Raw genomic sequence first — 12515 nt, 5'->3', positions numbered from 1 at the left:
TGAGACCCTGTCTCATAAATAACGAAAGAATTAATAGTTTAGTTTTAGGAGAATTGACATTGTAACAACATGGACTGTATCTTTACTTAATTAGAACTTTAATTTTAACTTTTAAAAAAAAATTTTTCAGTGTGGAGTTTTATGTCTTTTGTTAAACATTTTTTCTCAATGTGTTCTTTTACGCTGCTGGTGGGAATGTAAATTAGTACAATCATTATTGCAAACAGTATGGAGATTCCTTAAAGAACTAAAAGTAGCTCTACCATTTGATCCAGCAATCCCACTACTGAGTATCTACCCAAAGGAAAATAAGTCATATGAAAAAGACACAGGCACACATGTTTATAGTGACACAATTCTCAATTGCAAAGATGGAGAATCAACCTAAGTGCCCATCAACCAATGAGTGGATACAGAAAATGTGGTATGTATATACCACGGAATACTACTCAGCCATAAAAAGAAATGAAATGATGTCTTTTGCAACAACTTGGATGGAGCTGGAGGCCATTAATTCTAAGTGAAGTAACTCAGGAATGGAAAACCAAATATCATATGTTCTCACTTTAAGTGGGAGCTAAGCTCTGAGGATGCAAAGGCGTAAGAATGATATAATGGACTTTGGGGACTCCCGAGGGAAGTCTGGGAGGGGGGTGAGGGATAAAAGACTACATATTGGATACAGTGTACACTGCCTGGGTGACGGGTGCACTAAAATCTCAGAAATCACTACCAAAGAACTTACTCGTGTAACCAAAACCCAGCTGTACTGCCAAAACAATTGAAGTAAAACAAAAGATATTGCAATAAAAGTTTTCCTCAGTGCGTTACACTTTTGATGCTATTGTAAATTGATTTTTAAAAAATTTCATTTCCTTATTATTTGCTGGTTGAATACAAAATTACAATTGATTTACCTATGTAGACCTTGAATCTTACATCTTTACCAAATCCTATTAGTTCTAGTAGTTGTTTTGTAATTCCCTTGGATTTTCTGCACAGTTGTGTTGTCTGCTAATAGAGACATATTAACTTTACATTATTTTAAAAGTGGACTTGACTGTAATTGAAAAGGAAATATAGCATGTTGCTGCTTTAGCCTGCAGGATGTCATCTAATATGTTGGTATTTATTTATTCTGTCGGAAGAGTAACCAATTGTATACTGAGAACCTTGGCAATGGTTGGATAAACAGAATTGTCATAAAACTAGAAGTTATTAGTTTAGTAGATGAAACAATGTTGAGATAAGAGAATTACTGCCAGTTATTGCTGTGATAATATTGCAGCAACTTGCTCATGAAAAATTCCATTGCAATGATACTTTGGACCTAAAGAAAATTGTGCTTTATCCTTTCTTCTTAACTATAGATGGGCAGATATTGTTACTGATCTAAACACTCAAAATCCAGAATACCTGGATATCCGGCACTTAGAGAGGGGACTGCAGTATAGAAAAACAAAGAAGGTAAGAAGAACACCATTGTGTTTGAAGGCATTTCCCAGCTGACCAAAATGCACTGCTTTACTTAGCACTCTTTAGGTTGTAAATAACAGACACCTGTATTTCATAGAGGAGTGAAAATTATTTTAAGGACACAGGGCTGTCTTTAAAACCCTAGGGCAAGGGGTATAACCTGGAGTCATAAAGGAATGGTAGATGGTAGCAGGTATTGGAATGATAGCAAGGGCCAAGTAATTGGTAGTCTGCTTCACTCTTTTGGGGGCTATATATTGTTCTTAGCTCTCCTTTTGTCTGATTACTTTCTTCTTATGATCATCATCTTTCAACTTATATATCTTTTTCAGATGAACAGTCTAGACTGAGACTGAGCTGTCTTGGGTTCAGTTCCATAGTCTTAGCCCAGCTTGGGCCAGATTAACTGTGGCCTTGTGGCAGAGTCATGTGTACAAACAAGGCTTTGAGGGAGGCTCTCAGGAAATGATATCCCATTGATATAATCTTACTCATAAAACTATATGAAGAATAGGAGAGAGGAAGAGGAATGATCTTGGTGTTTGAATTAGGCAGATGGGGAAGTTCTCTAGTATGTGTTGCGAGTAAGTAGTAGAGAGGCACGGGGAGGAAGGTGTTTTGGCTCCGGTGGGCATTGTTATATTTTGTAAAGGCAGCTATCAGAAAAGGTGCAGGATAAGGTGCTCTGATGATGCCTGGAAGGAAAGTACCATTTTGAGGCAGGTGAAGTAAAAAAGAAACAAGGGAGTTCATAGGGACAAATTAGTACAATTAATTTCCCTTTATTTTCTTCACCCAATTTTTTTTTCTTCTCAGGTTGGGGGAAATTTGCATTGCATCATAGCATTCCAGAGACTTAACTGGCAAAGATTTGGCCTTTGGAACTTTCCATTTGGAACCATTAGACAAGAATCACAACCTCCAACACATGCCCAGGGAATTTCCAAATCTGAGAGTGAAGACAATATTTCCAAGAAGCAGCATGGGCGTCTGGGCCGGTCTTTCAGTGCTAGTTTCCATCAGGAGTCGGCATGGAAAAAGATGTCTAGTATCCATGAGAGAAGGAACAGTGGTTACCAGGGTTACAGTGATTACGATGGGAATGATTGACTGTGCTTGGTACTGAACAGCTGGCATTATATATGAAACTGCTATATAGAGGACTGTATAAAGACAGTAGAAGATTTTAGTAAGCCTACATTAAATAGGAGCAGATCTTGTGGTATAAAAAATAACCTTGTAGTTCTCCAGATACTAAGCTTGTACATGACTATGATGGGTGATTTCAGATATATAAGCAGATAAGCACAGATTATTGTCCTTTCAAGTTAAGAGTATATAAATAATCTGGACAGAAAATTTCACAAAATTCAATAAAATTACAATTGTTGTCTAAATAAGTCAAACACAAATTCACTTAATAGCATCAAGATTTGAAATACTTAAGCATGAAGTGACTTTTTTAATGACTCGAATCTCTAGATATTTGTTACAGATAGTTTTACTCTCAAGACCAAGATGTAAAGTACCATCTGCCCTTAAAGAAATTGGGGCCATCAATTTCTAGTTTTCACTCATGGTTGACATGCGCTTAAAATTATTTCATGAGTCTAGTACTTCTTTGATTTATAGCAGGATCTTGCTTGCCTCATTTGTTTCCTGGTTATGTTCTTAGGATTCTGACTAAGAGGCAAAAGAGAAAAGACTCAAGAAACTGATCCTTTCTTTTGGTGAAAATGGATGACTTAGTGCATTGATTCCAATTTTTTGACTTTCTTGATGTGGTTTGTAATAATCAAATATTGACAAGAACCTTAGGTCTTGAAAGACTTTTGTAAGTCTAGATGACGTTTGCCTTAGGGATAAAGTAAAAGAACAATTGGCACCCAGGGTTATCTGTGACATGAGATCTCCTGATATTTGATTGCTCTCTCAATATGGAGTCATATGTTGATAACAGTACTGAAGATGCGTAAGAAATGCCCAAGTCACTCAGAGGACAACTACCCATATTCCAGACTCTGAGCTGTTTCCTTTTTTAAAAATCATATAGACAATTAGCTGTTTGAAGTGAGTATTAAATATTTCAGAAGTGTGAATTTCATGTATTTGAGCTCCTCTAGCTGCTGTCAGTTTTTCTTCTGCTGCCAATCTGTGACTCACAAATGACTAGGATCTCTTGTTCTTTAATTTTAGGGTCTTGTTCCAGGACTCAAATCAGTAACTTGGTGATTACAAGGTGCTGAATATGTTGGTAACCATATCGCAATACACCTCAAGGAAAAGGTTCAGATTTTATTTTAAAATATTTTCATTTTTTCTTGAATTTTATATCCATTTGTTCACTCATACATGCCTAGCCTACAGAAGGGGATATATATTATGAAATGGTCATTTTTCTGAAGAGAATATTTTGCTTGAAATGCAAAGAACTGAAAGAGATTTGTAGGTTGTTGATTTTGTTACTTCATACTGGAACTTTTAAAAAGTTTTCATCAAATAAAGTTTTGTTTTCTACTTTTAATTGTATGAATGTTTTTAAACCTTTGTTTTAGGTAGAAAGTACCATTATGTCTTTGAAGTACATGATAATTTGTCAATTCTGCTCAACTGGTACATCATAAGAAACCATCTTGAGTCTTTTATTATTAATGAAACAATATGCATTATGACTATAATTTTAGATTTCTAATTTAATAGGAAATAGACAATTTGATTCTTGTATTAGTTTGAACCAAATGAAGTTGTCATCTTTGTAGATCAAAAATGGTTGAATATCAGCAATTTCATACAGTTCAACTGAATATTTCAGAGAAGAGGTAGGTAGGAAGAACCAAGAGGAAAGGAGAAAAATGCAAAATAAAATAAGAAATTAAAGGATACGGTGACACCTAGAAAAAGAGGATGAGTTATTCAAACTATTGACCATAATCAGTTTTTATAAAAGTCTTGATGTGTTCTAAGTTTGGCTTTCCAGTTATTAGGAGCACAATGAGGTTTGAGTTTAGTGAGATTATTTTTCCCGTAGAAGCTGTAAGCAAGAGTTACTGCATACTTGTCTTAGAAGATTAGTAAAATTCCCATCATATTTGACTTATTGGTCAGCTCTGAGGAATCCCCATAGATAAAATGAACGTTCAAATACTGGCTCTGCACTTACAAGCTATATCACCTGTAGTGATATAGGCAAGTTAAGGTTAATTATTTTTCTGTGCCTATTTCCTCATTAGTAAAGTGGGGGTAATAGTATCTACTTTATAAATGATTTTGAAGAACAAGCTAATACATGTAGTGTTTAGAACAGTGCTTTGTAGATAGGAAGTGCTATTTAAGAGTTTGCTATTATCATTCCAAAAGATGTGAATTTTACTATTCAGAGTCTTTAGAGAGAGCCCTTTAGACAGCATCTTAAGGAGCTAATTCCTTTTAAATCTAATATACACCTCTTAGTTGCTGTTTCTTCTAAAGAATATTTCATATTCAAGAATGTTGCTTTATTTTTTTGAGATGGAGTCTCACTTTGTTGCCAAGGCTGGAGTGCAGTGGTGCTCTCTGCAGCCTCTGCCTCCCGGGTTCAAGTGGTTCTCCTGCCTCAGCCTCCTGAATAGCTGGGATTACAGGCATGCACCACCATGCCTGGCTAATTTTTGTATTTTTAGTAGAGACCAGGTTTCACCATGTTGGCCAGGCTGGTCTTGAGCTCCCGGCCTCAAGTAATCCGCCTGCCTCGGCCTCACAAAGTGCTGGGATTACAGGCATGAGCCACCGTGCCCAGCCTTTGCTTTGGTTTTAAAAGTACTTATAATACTCAAATACCTATGTTGGCTATTTGTTTTTATCCAACTCATGGGCAGAAAAAAATAAAAGTTTATTTAGATCAAATTCTGCGCAGTTCCTTTCCCTCCTACTATTATTGTTAAAGAATTGTGTGCCATCATTAGGCCAAGTTGGTGCAGCAGCTACAATAATTCCCAACTTGTCTTCTCCCAGACTGGAGGGGCTCAGGCAGCTCCTCTAGGATCTATCATATTCTGCATCTCAGCTTTACCTATAACACTCCCACCCCTCCTGTACCAGCGATTCACCCAACTAAATTATACACCATTATCAGGTCAATTCTTAAATAGCTCAACAACAACAACAAGATGTTGGCGGCATTCCCATTTTACTGGCAGAAACTGAGGCTTTCATTGGTGAAGAAACTTGCCTAGGATCACAGTGTCTTAGTTTCTCAGGGCTACCATAACAAAACACCACAGACAGGGTGGCTTAAACAACAGAACTTTATTTTCTCACGGTTCTGGAAACTAGAAGTCCAGGACCAGGCAGGTTTGGTTTCTTCTGAGGCCTGTCTCCTTCACCTGGAGAGGGCTGCCTTCTCACTGTGTCCTCACATGGCCTTTCCTCTGTGCCTGTCATCCCTGGACTCTCTCCATGTGGACCAATTTCCTCTTCCTACAACGACACCAGTCAGATTGGATTTAGGGCCTATCCTAATGGCCTCATTTCAATGTAATCATTTTTAAATGCCATGTGTTCAGATAGTCACATTCTGAGGTACTCAGGCTTCAACAAATGAATTTTGGAGGACACAATTCAGACCATAACACAATGCAACGTATGTCTCAGATGAGATCTGAATGAATTATCAGCCTAACCTCCAAGCAGATTCTTTCAACAGACTGCAAGGTGCACTGGAGAGCTTTAGACTAGAGGCTTAAGAGGTCATTTAGGCAATATTTACAGAACTGCTAAGTGCCAGGAGTGGGGGATGTAAGTCAACAAAATCGTTCTTCATTTCACTAAGTTTACAGTCTACCATGGGGAAGAGACAAATACTGAATAGGCAATTATATTACTCTCAGTAAAATAACAACTGGGAACAGTTTCTGGGGATTACTTTACATATGAAGGAAATGCAAAAAACACTTTGTCAGGATTATTCCTGTAGAAAATCAGTTGTGACTAGGTCAACCAAACATGGCCACTGTGAACCATCTTGCTGGGCATAGAAATGGTTTTGTTAAAAATGGATTTCTCCACAGAGCATGGTGGCTCATGTCTGTAACTCCAGCACTTTGGGAGACTGAGGCAGGAGGATTGTTTGAGACCAGGAGTTTGAGACCAGTTTGGGCAACAAAGCAAGATCCTGTCTTAAAAAAAGAAAAAAAAATCAGGGCGTGGTGGTGGGGGCCTGTAATCACAACTACTTGGGAGGCCGAGGCAGAAGCATCACTTGAGCCAGAGAGGTGGAAGTTGTAGTAAGCTGAGATTGCACTACTGCACTCCATCCTGGGCGACAGAGTGACACCCTGTCAAAAAAATTAAAATAAATAAATAAATAATCAATTTCCCATATGCTTCTGTTATAAAGAAGTCTTAAAAAAATTGCCTGCTCCCTTAAATCAGCCTTTTCACTGAGTTTAAATTTAGTTCAAATTTGAACAAATATGGATGCTAATACTGTCATTTATTGAGTAGTTACTAGTGCTAAGTGCATTGTATGTAACACCTTGAATCCTTACCTGAAGTCTGCAAGGTCGCTTTTATGCCCTGATTGCTGATGGGGACACAAATTCTGGAAAATTGTGACTTTAGTAACATCATAGGGAGGCACGATGGGGGGATTTGAATCTTGGCCTGAGGGTTCCAGAGCTGTGGCTTTTCCTGGGGTTACTCTGTTAATTGATTTCTAGTTATTTCTGATCTACAAGCCGTGGCATTATAAATTTTAGATGCTGAAGAAAACTAAACTATATGTCAAGGATTAAGGCTTGTGAACCCCCAAAATTTGAGACAGGTCTCAATTAATTTAGAAAGTTTATTTTGCCAACGTTAAGGAAGTACACCTGTGACACAGCCTCAGGAAGTCCAGATGACATGTGCCCAAGGTGGTTGGGGCACAGCTTGGTTTTATACATTTTAGGGAGGCAGGAGACATCAATCAATATACGTAAGTACACTGGTTCCTTCCAGAAAGGTGGGGACAACTCCGAAGCAGGAAGGGCTTCCAGGTCACAGGTAGATGAGAGACAAATGGTTGCATACCGAGTTTCTGATAAGCCTTTCCAAAGGAGGTAATCAGAATATGCATCTATCTGTTAGCAGAGGGATGTCTGACTAGAATGGGAGGCAGGTTTTGCCCTGAGCAGTTCCCAGCTTGACTTTTTCCTTTTGCTCAGTAATGTTGGGACCCCAACATTTTCACAGGCTTTACATTCTATTACTCTTTGGTTACTACGTGCTAGCATACAAATAAATAGTACAAAACCAAGAAGGCATCCACCTTTCGGTTGTCTCTTCACGTGTAAAACAACATTTAGGGTTAAGTGTCTTCACAACTGGCGGCGCAAAGGTGAAAAACCGATACTAAAAAAGCGCGTAGAAAATCGTCACCTCACAGCCTGGGCAACACAGGGAGACCTCATTTCTACAAAAATAATTCGCCTAGCATAGTGGTGCGCGCCTGCGGTCCCAGCTACTTGAGAGGTTGAGATGGGAGAATCGCTTGAGGTAGGGCAGCAAGAGTTCCAAGCTGCAGTGAGCTAAGAACGCGACGCTGCACTCCAGTATGACCGACAGCGTGAGACCTTGTCTCAAAAAAACAAAAACCCGTTACCCCACCAAGAAGGTGCTTTTGCACATTGTTTTAATGCTTAACGCTTTCAGAATGCCAGCCTGGCGGTAGCAACTCACCAACAAGAAATCAACAGTGGAGCTAAACCTCTCACTTCCGGAGTGCTGCAAGCGCAGAAAATATACGTCAGGTACGGAGGCAGGACTTCCGTCCTGCGCGTCGTATTAGACGGAAGCCGAGCGGGTCCATTCTTCGTGGGTTTGCGGACCCACCAGCAAAGGCGAACGGTGTCGCAGGGACATCTTCTGGCCGTTTCCGTCGCCTGCGTGGCCCTCTCACCCCGGTCTTCCATTAGAGGCGCAGACGTTTGGGCCTAAGCGTTGGGCGAAGCGACGCCCTGCCCTTCCCCACCAACGGCCATTCTCTGGACCTATCTTTCTTCCGGGAGGCGGTGACAGCCGCTGGGACGTGTTGCAGCCGGAGTCTCTCCCCTGTAATGCGCTCCCGTTAGTGCTTTCCCCCCCTGGAAAATCGTGGCTTCTGTATTATTTGTCATCTTTCCTGTGTAGGAGCAGGGAGGGCTTCCTCCCAGGGTCCTAGGCGGCGGTACAGCCCGTCGTAGAAGAATTAGAGTAGAAGTTGTTGGGTCCGCTCTGAGGACTCAGCCGCCTCATGGGGGTCCAGGGGCTCTGGAAGCTGCTGGAGTGCTCTGGGCGTCAGGTCAGCCCCGAGGCACTGGAAGGGAAGATCCTGGCTGTTGGTATCCTTAACGCCGCGTTGGGACTTGGGATGCAGGGATTCGGGCTGGATTCCTCTCGGGGCTCTGCCTTGGGGACAGAGTGGCATCTGCAGGATGATGGTCTTGGGTCAGGGTCGCTATAGAATCTCTGTCACTAGGGTTTCTAAGTACAGTCGTACCTCGGTATCCCCGGGGCTTTGGTTCCAGCCCCCCCTCCCCATACCGCGATGTTCAAGTTCCGTCAAGTCCCTTATATAATGGCGTGGTATTTGCATGTAAACTATGCACTGCCTCCCGTAATCTTTTAAATCGCTTCTAGATTACTTGTAATACCGAATGCAATGTAAGTGATCTGTAAATAGTTGTTATACTGTATTTTAAAATTTTTTGTAGTTTTTATTGCTATGTTTTATTTATTTATTTTTTTTCCACTGCAAATATTTTTGATCCGTGGTAGGTTGAGTGCGGAATCGGGTGATGAGGAGGGCCGCCCTGTCTGCTTTCCCCAGCTTTGCAGTCTTAGCGGCCTGTGCATCCTGGTTTGTCTCTTTGTGGCAGTGCTTTATGTTCCTCTCTGCTTTAATTCTCTCATCTGCAAAGTGGAGGTGGTGATAGTATCTACACACAGGATTGGAATGAGGAATAAATAAATTACCTAAATGGGAGAAGTTTAGCGCGATTAATACAGTAAATCTTAAAGTTATTATCCCGTCCGGGAGGTCAGTATGGAGAGAAGAGTAGATTTCGACCATCAGTTTTGCTTGAGTCTTGCCCCATTTATGTTCCTAAGAGGAAGGGTAGTGTGGACAGGTGTTTTACCATTTTTTTTAAATTGACTTTTAAGGACTGTTGTTTTGTACATGTTTGGCTGGTTTTGTTTGTCATTGGGATTAAATTCTTTTTTCATTAGCAAAACGTGATACTGTTTTTGAAATTTTGATCTTTGTTACGTAGTCTTTTTTTTTTTCTTTTGAGTGTCTATTCTGGCTCAGAATCTGGTGATACCTTACACCAATTTCCTAAATGGGGATCTATGAGTCTAGGGGCTCGTGGGTTTGTGGAAAGATTCCTGTAAATGATTGCGGGGGGGATTGGGGACCGGAAATGGAGTGCAAGAGTGTGTGGGCGTTCAGCAAAGAAGTCCCTGACTGCGGAGCCCTAATTCTTCAGTGGGTACACAACTTATAAATAAAACGACATTGATAAGTTTTAAAATATAATGAGATTGTTATCATTTTTTGGAAATGGATAATCTTTGAATACATCTGTAATTGATTTTGGCTTAAAAGTTTTATGCAGGGTACTTTGAATTGGGGATAGCCAAAGGGTTTTTTTTTTTTTTAGAGCACATGCCCTGTTGCTGCCCTCAAGCGGTTCCTCTATATCGTTGCAGTCTAAAGATTTTCTCAGAAATAAAGGGTAAAAGTTGGTTTTCAGTGACAAGAACCCTTAAAACTTCAGCAAAGATTTAGATCATTTTATGTAGCAGCCCTTGTGAAGACTTACTAAAGAGGACTGTGGCCAGGCTCAGTGGCTCACGCCTGTCATCCCAGCACTTTGGGAGGTCAAGGCAGGAGGATCATTTGAGCCCAGGGGTTCAAGACAAGCCTGGGCAACATTGTGAACCCCTGTCTCTACATGCAGTCAAAAAATTAGCTGGACATGGTGACCTGCACCTGTGGTCCCAGCTACACGGACGCCTGAGGCAGGAAGATTGCTTGGGCCCAGGAAGTCAAGGCTGCAGTGAGCCGTGTTCATGCCTGTCTCTTAATAAATAAAGAGGACTGTGAAAGACATTCTAGTCATAATGACAACCTCATATATTTATAATAACCTCATTTATGTCAAAGGAGAATATCTGATTACTTGTTCTACAATTGATTTTGCTTTATTTTCGTTTTCACGGGAATTAAGACACCTGAAATTATTTAGATTTTATTGTATTGTTTGTTAATGACAAACTTACCTATGATTATACTAGTTTCAAAATTTACTCTTGTATCCCTATAATAAATTGTTTGGTCTTTAAACCGTCTATATAGCTTAGTGTCTTATTTATACAGTCTAAATGTCTGTGTCAAATAATGCAGAATTACCAGTTAAACTTTTGTCTCTTAGATTTTAATGTTTCTAAGATGCATTTAAATGTATTAGCAAGTTATTACATTCTCTTTAGGCTATGTATAGTAATGGGGATTAATTACATTTTAAGTCACCTAACTAAAGAACTAAAGAAACTTATTTTTTGTATTAAAATGCTATTGGTCTTTGGGTCTTATACCTAAAGTGATTTTTGGCTTTGCTGCAGATTTTAACTTTTCTGTCTGCGGGAATTTAATTTTGCGTTTATAAACTTACTGAAGTTTATAATTAGACAAGTCAAATCATACAAATATTTTCAGATTGTCTCATTTTTCATATTTCTTGTCTAATAATTTATGTGAATATTTTCAGATCATCTAATTTTACATATTTCATCTCTAAGAATTCAAGACAAAATTCTCAACCCTAGCTGAGTGTTGGCACTACTTGTAGTTAATTGAAAAATAAAAAATAAAAGAAGACCTACCTCTGTATCTATGATTTAAAATTTTAGGCCCATGGGGTTTAATAATCCATATGTTTCAGAAGCTTCATATCCATTCTAATGGATAGCAGGGATGAGAGTCACTGATCTGAAACTAGATTTCCTCACTTAAGTTAAAGTTTAAAGTAGTGGGCCAAGTAGAACCTAATTTAGTCCTATGCAATAGCGAGCTCCATGGCTTTTCCAGACTGTACGTGTAGCAAGCAGAAACATCGATCTAGTTAACCAGACAGTTGTACATCAACACCAAGTTCTACTTCTGAGATGTGTCTTTTATCCGACCTCTTCTCATGGTCTCCACCACTACTCTCTGCATTAGCTTGGGCTATTTTAACTCATTTTAGAACTGGTTTCCTAATAATCTGTTCTTCACATATTCATCAAAGTTAATCCTTAAATCACGTTCTAGAAACTTCCCGGTGGCTGTATCACCTCCTGCCATTCCTTTTGTCCTGCTGCACTGGCTTCCTGGAGATAGGGACCGTCTCCGTTTTGTTCATGGCTGAATTGTTTGGTGCATATCCCTAGGGTCTTGGATATGCCTGGCCCATGGTATTACTAAATATTATGGAAATAAGCATAGCATTAACTTACTGTCCACTAGGTGTTTTGTTACAGTGTTTTGTAAGTTAATTGTTGATGAGCCTACATTTTTTTTTTATGTTAGTAAAAGTTAGGCAGTGTACATTCATTTCAATACTAAACTGTTCAACTTATTTAATAGCAGATTTTTATTGTGTATAAGAGTCCCTGTGAAAGCGAGTGCAGTGCACAAATTGCCTGGGCAAGCCATGGAGCACACAGGCTTGGTGTTTTCCCTGCTAGATGATAAACTCCATAGGGCCAATACTGTGTTTTGTTCAGTGCATTGGATATGCCAGTGCATAGAAAAATTGCTGCCACATAATAAAAACAGAAATAACTTGATGGGATTCCTTCAATGTTCTTTCCCTGTGTTAGAAATTTACCTGCAGGCCGGGCGCGGTGGCTCACGCCTGTAATCCCAGCACTTTGGGAGGCTGAGACGGGCGTATCTCAAGGTCAGGAGATCGAGACTATCCTGGCTAACACGGTGAAACCCCGTCTCTACTAAAAACACAAAAAATTAGCCGGGCATGGTGGCGGGGGCCTGCAGT

The 12515-nt window shown here is 39.8% G+C and overlaps 1 protein-coding gene across 16 annotated transcripts in view; it reads left to right on the top strand.

Moving 5' to 3' along the window:
* Positions 1–12515, top strand: part of BIVM (basic, immunoglobulin-like variable motif containing) — a 76706-nt gene that overhangs the window by 37567 nt on the left and 26624 nt on the right. For 13 of the 16 annotated variants that reach the window (XM_017861396.1, XM_017861428.1, XM_017861385.1 and 10 more), the window contains 2 exons: positions 1371–1467; positions 2293–4002. In XM_017861396.1, the coding sequence (XP_017716885.1) occupies positions 1371–1467; positions 2293–2586 (391 nt within the window). In that variant the 3' untranslated portion in view covers positions 2587–4002. Of the gene's footprint in view, positions 1–1370; positions 1468–2292; positions 4003–8272; positions 8814–12515 lie in introns of those variants that run through there. The other 3 variants (XM_017861444.1, XM_017861451.1, XM_017861344.1) reach the window with 3 other exon arrangements.

Source organism: Rhinopithecus bieti, unplaced genomic scaffold, assembly GCF_001698545.2.
Source record: "Rhinopithecus bieti isolate Rb0 unplaced genomic scaffold, ASM169854v2 scaffold_2254, whole genome shotgun sequence".
NCBI classification, from domain to species: Eukaryota; Metazoa; Chordata; class Mammalia; order Primates; family Cercopithecidae; genus Rhinopithecus; species Rhinopithecus bieti.
The sequence above is the reverse complement of the archived record's forward strand: the minus strand, read 5'-3'. Positions and strand labels throughout refer to the sequence as shown.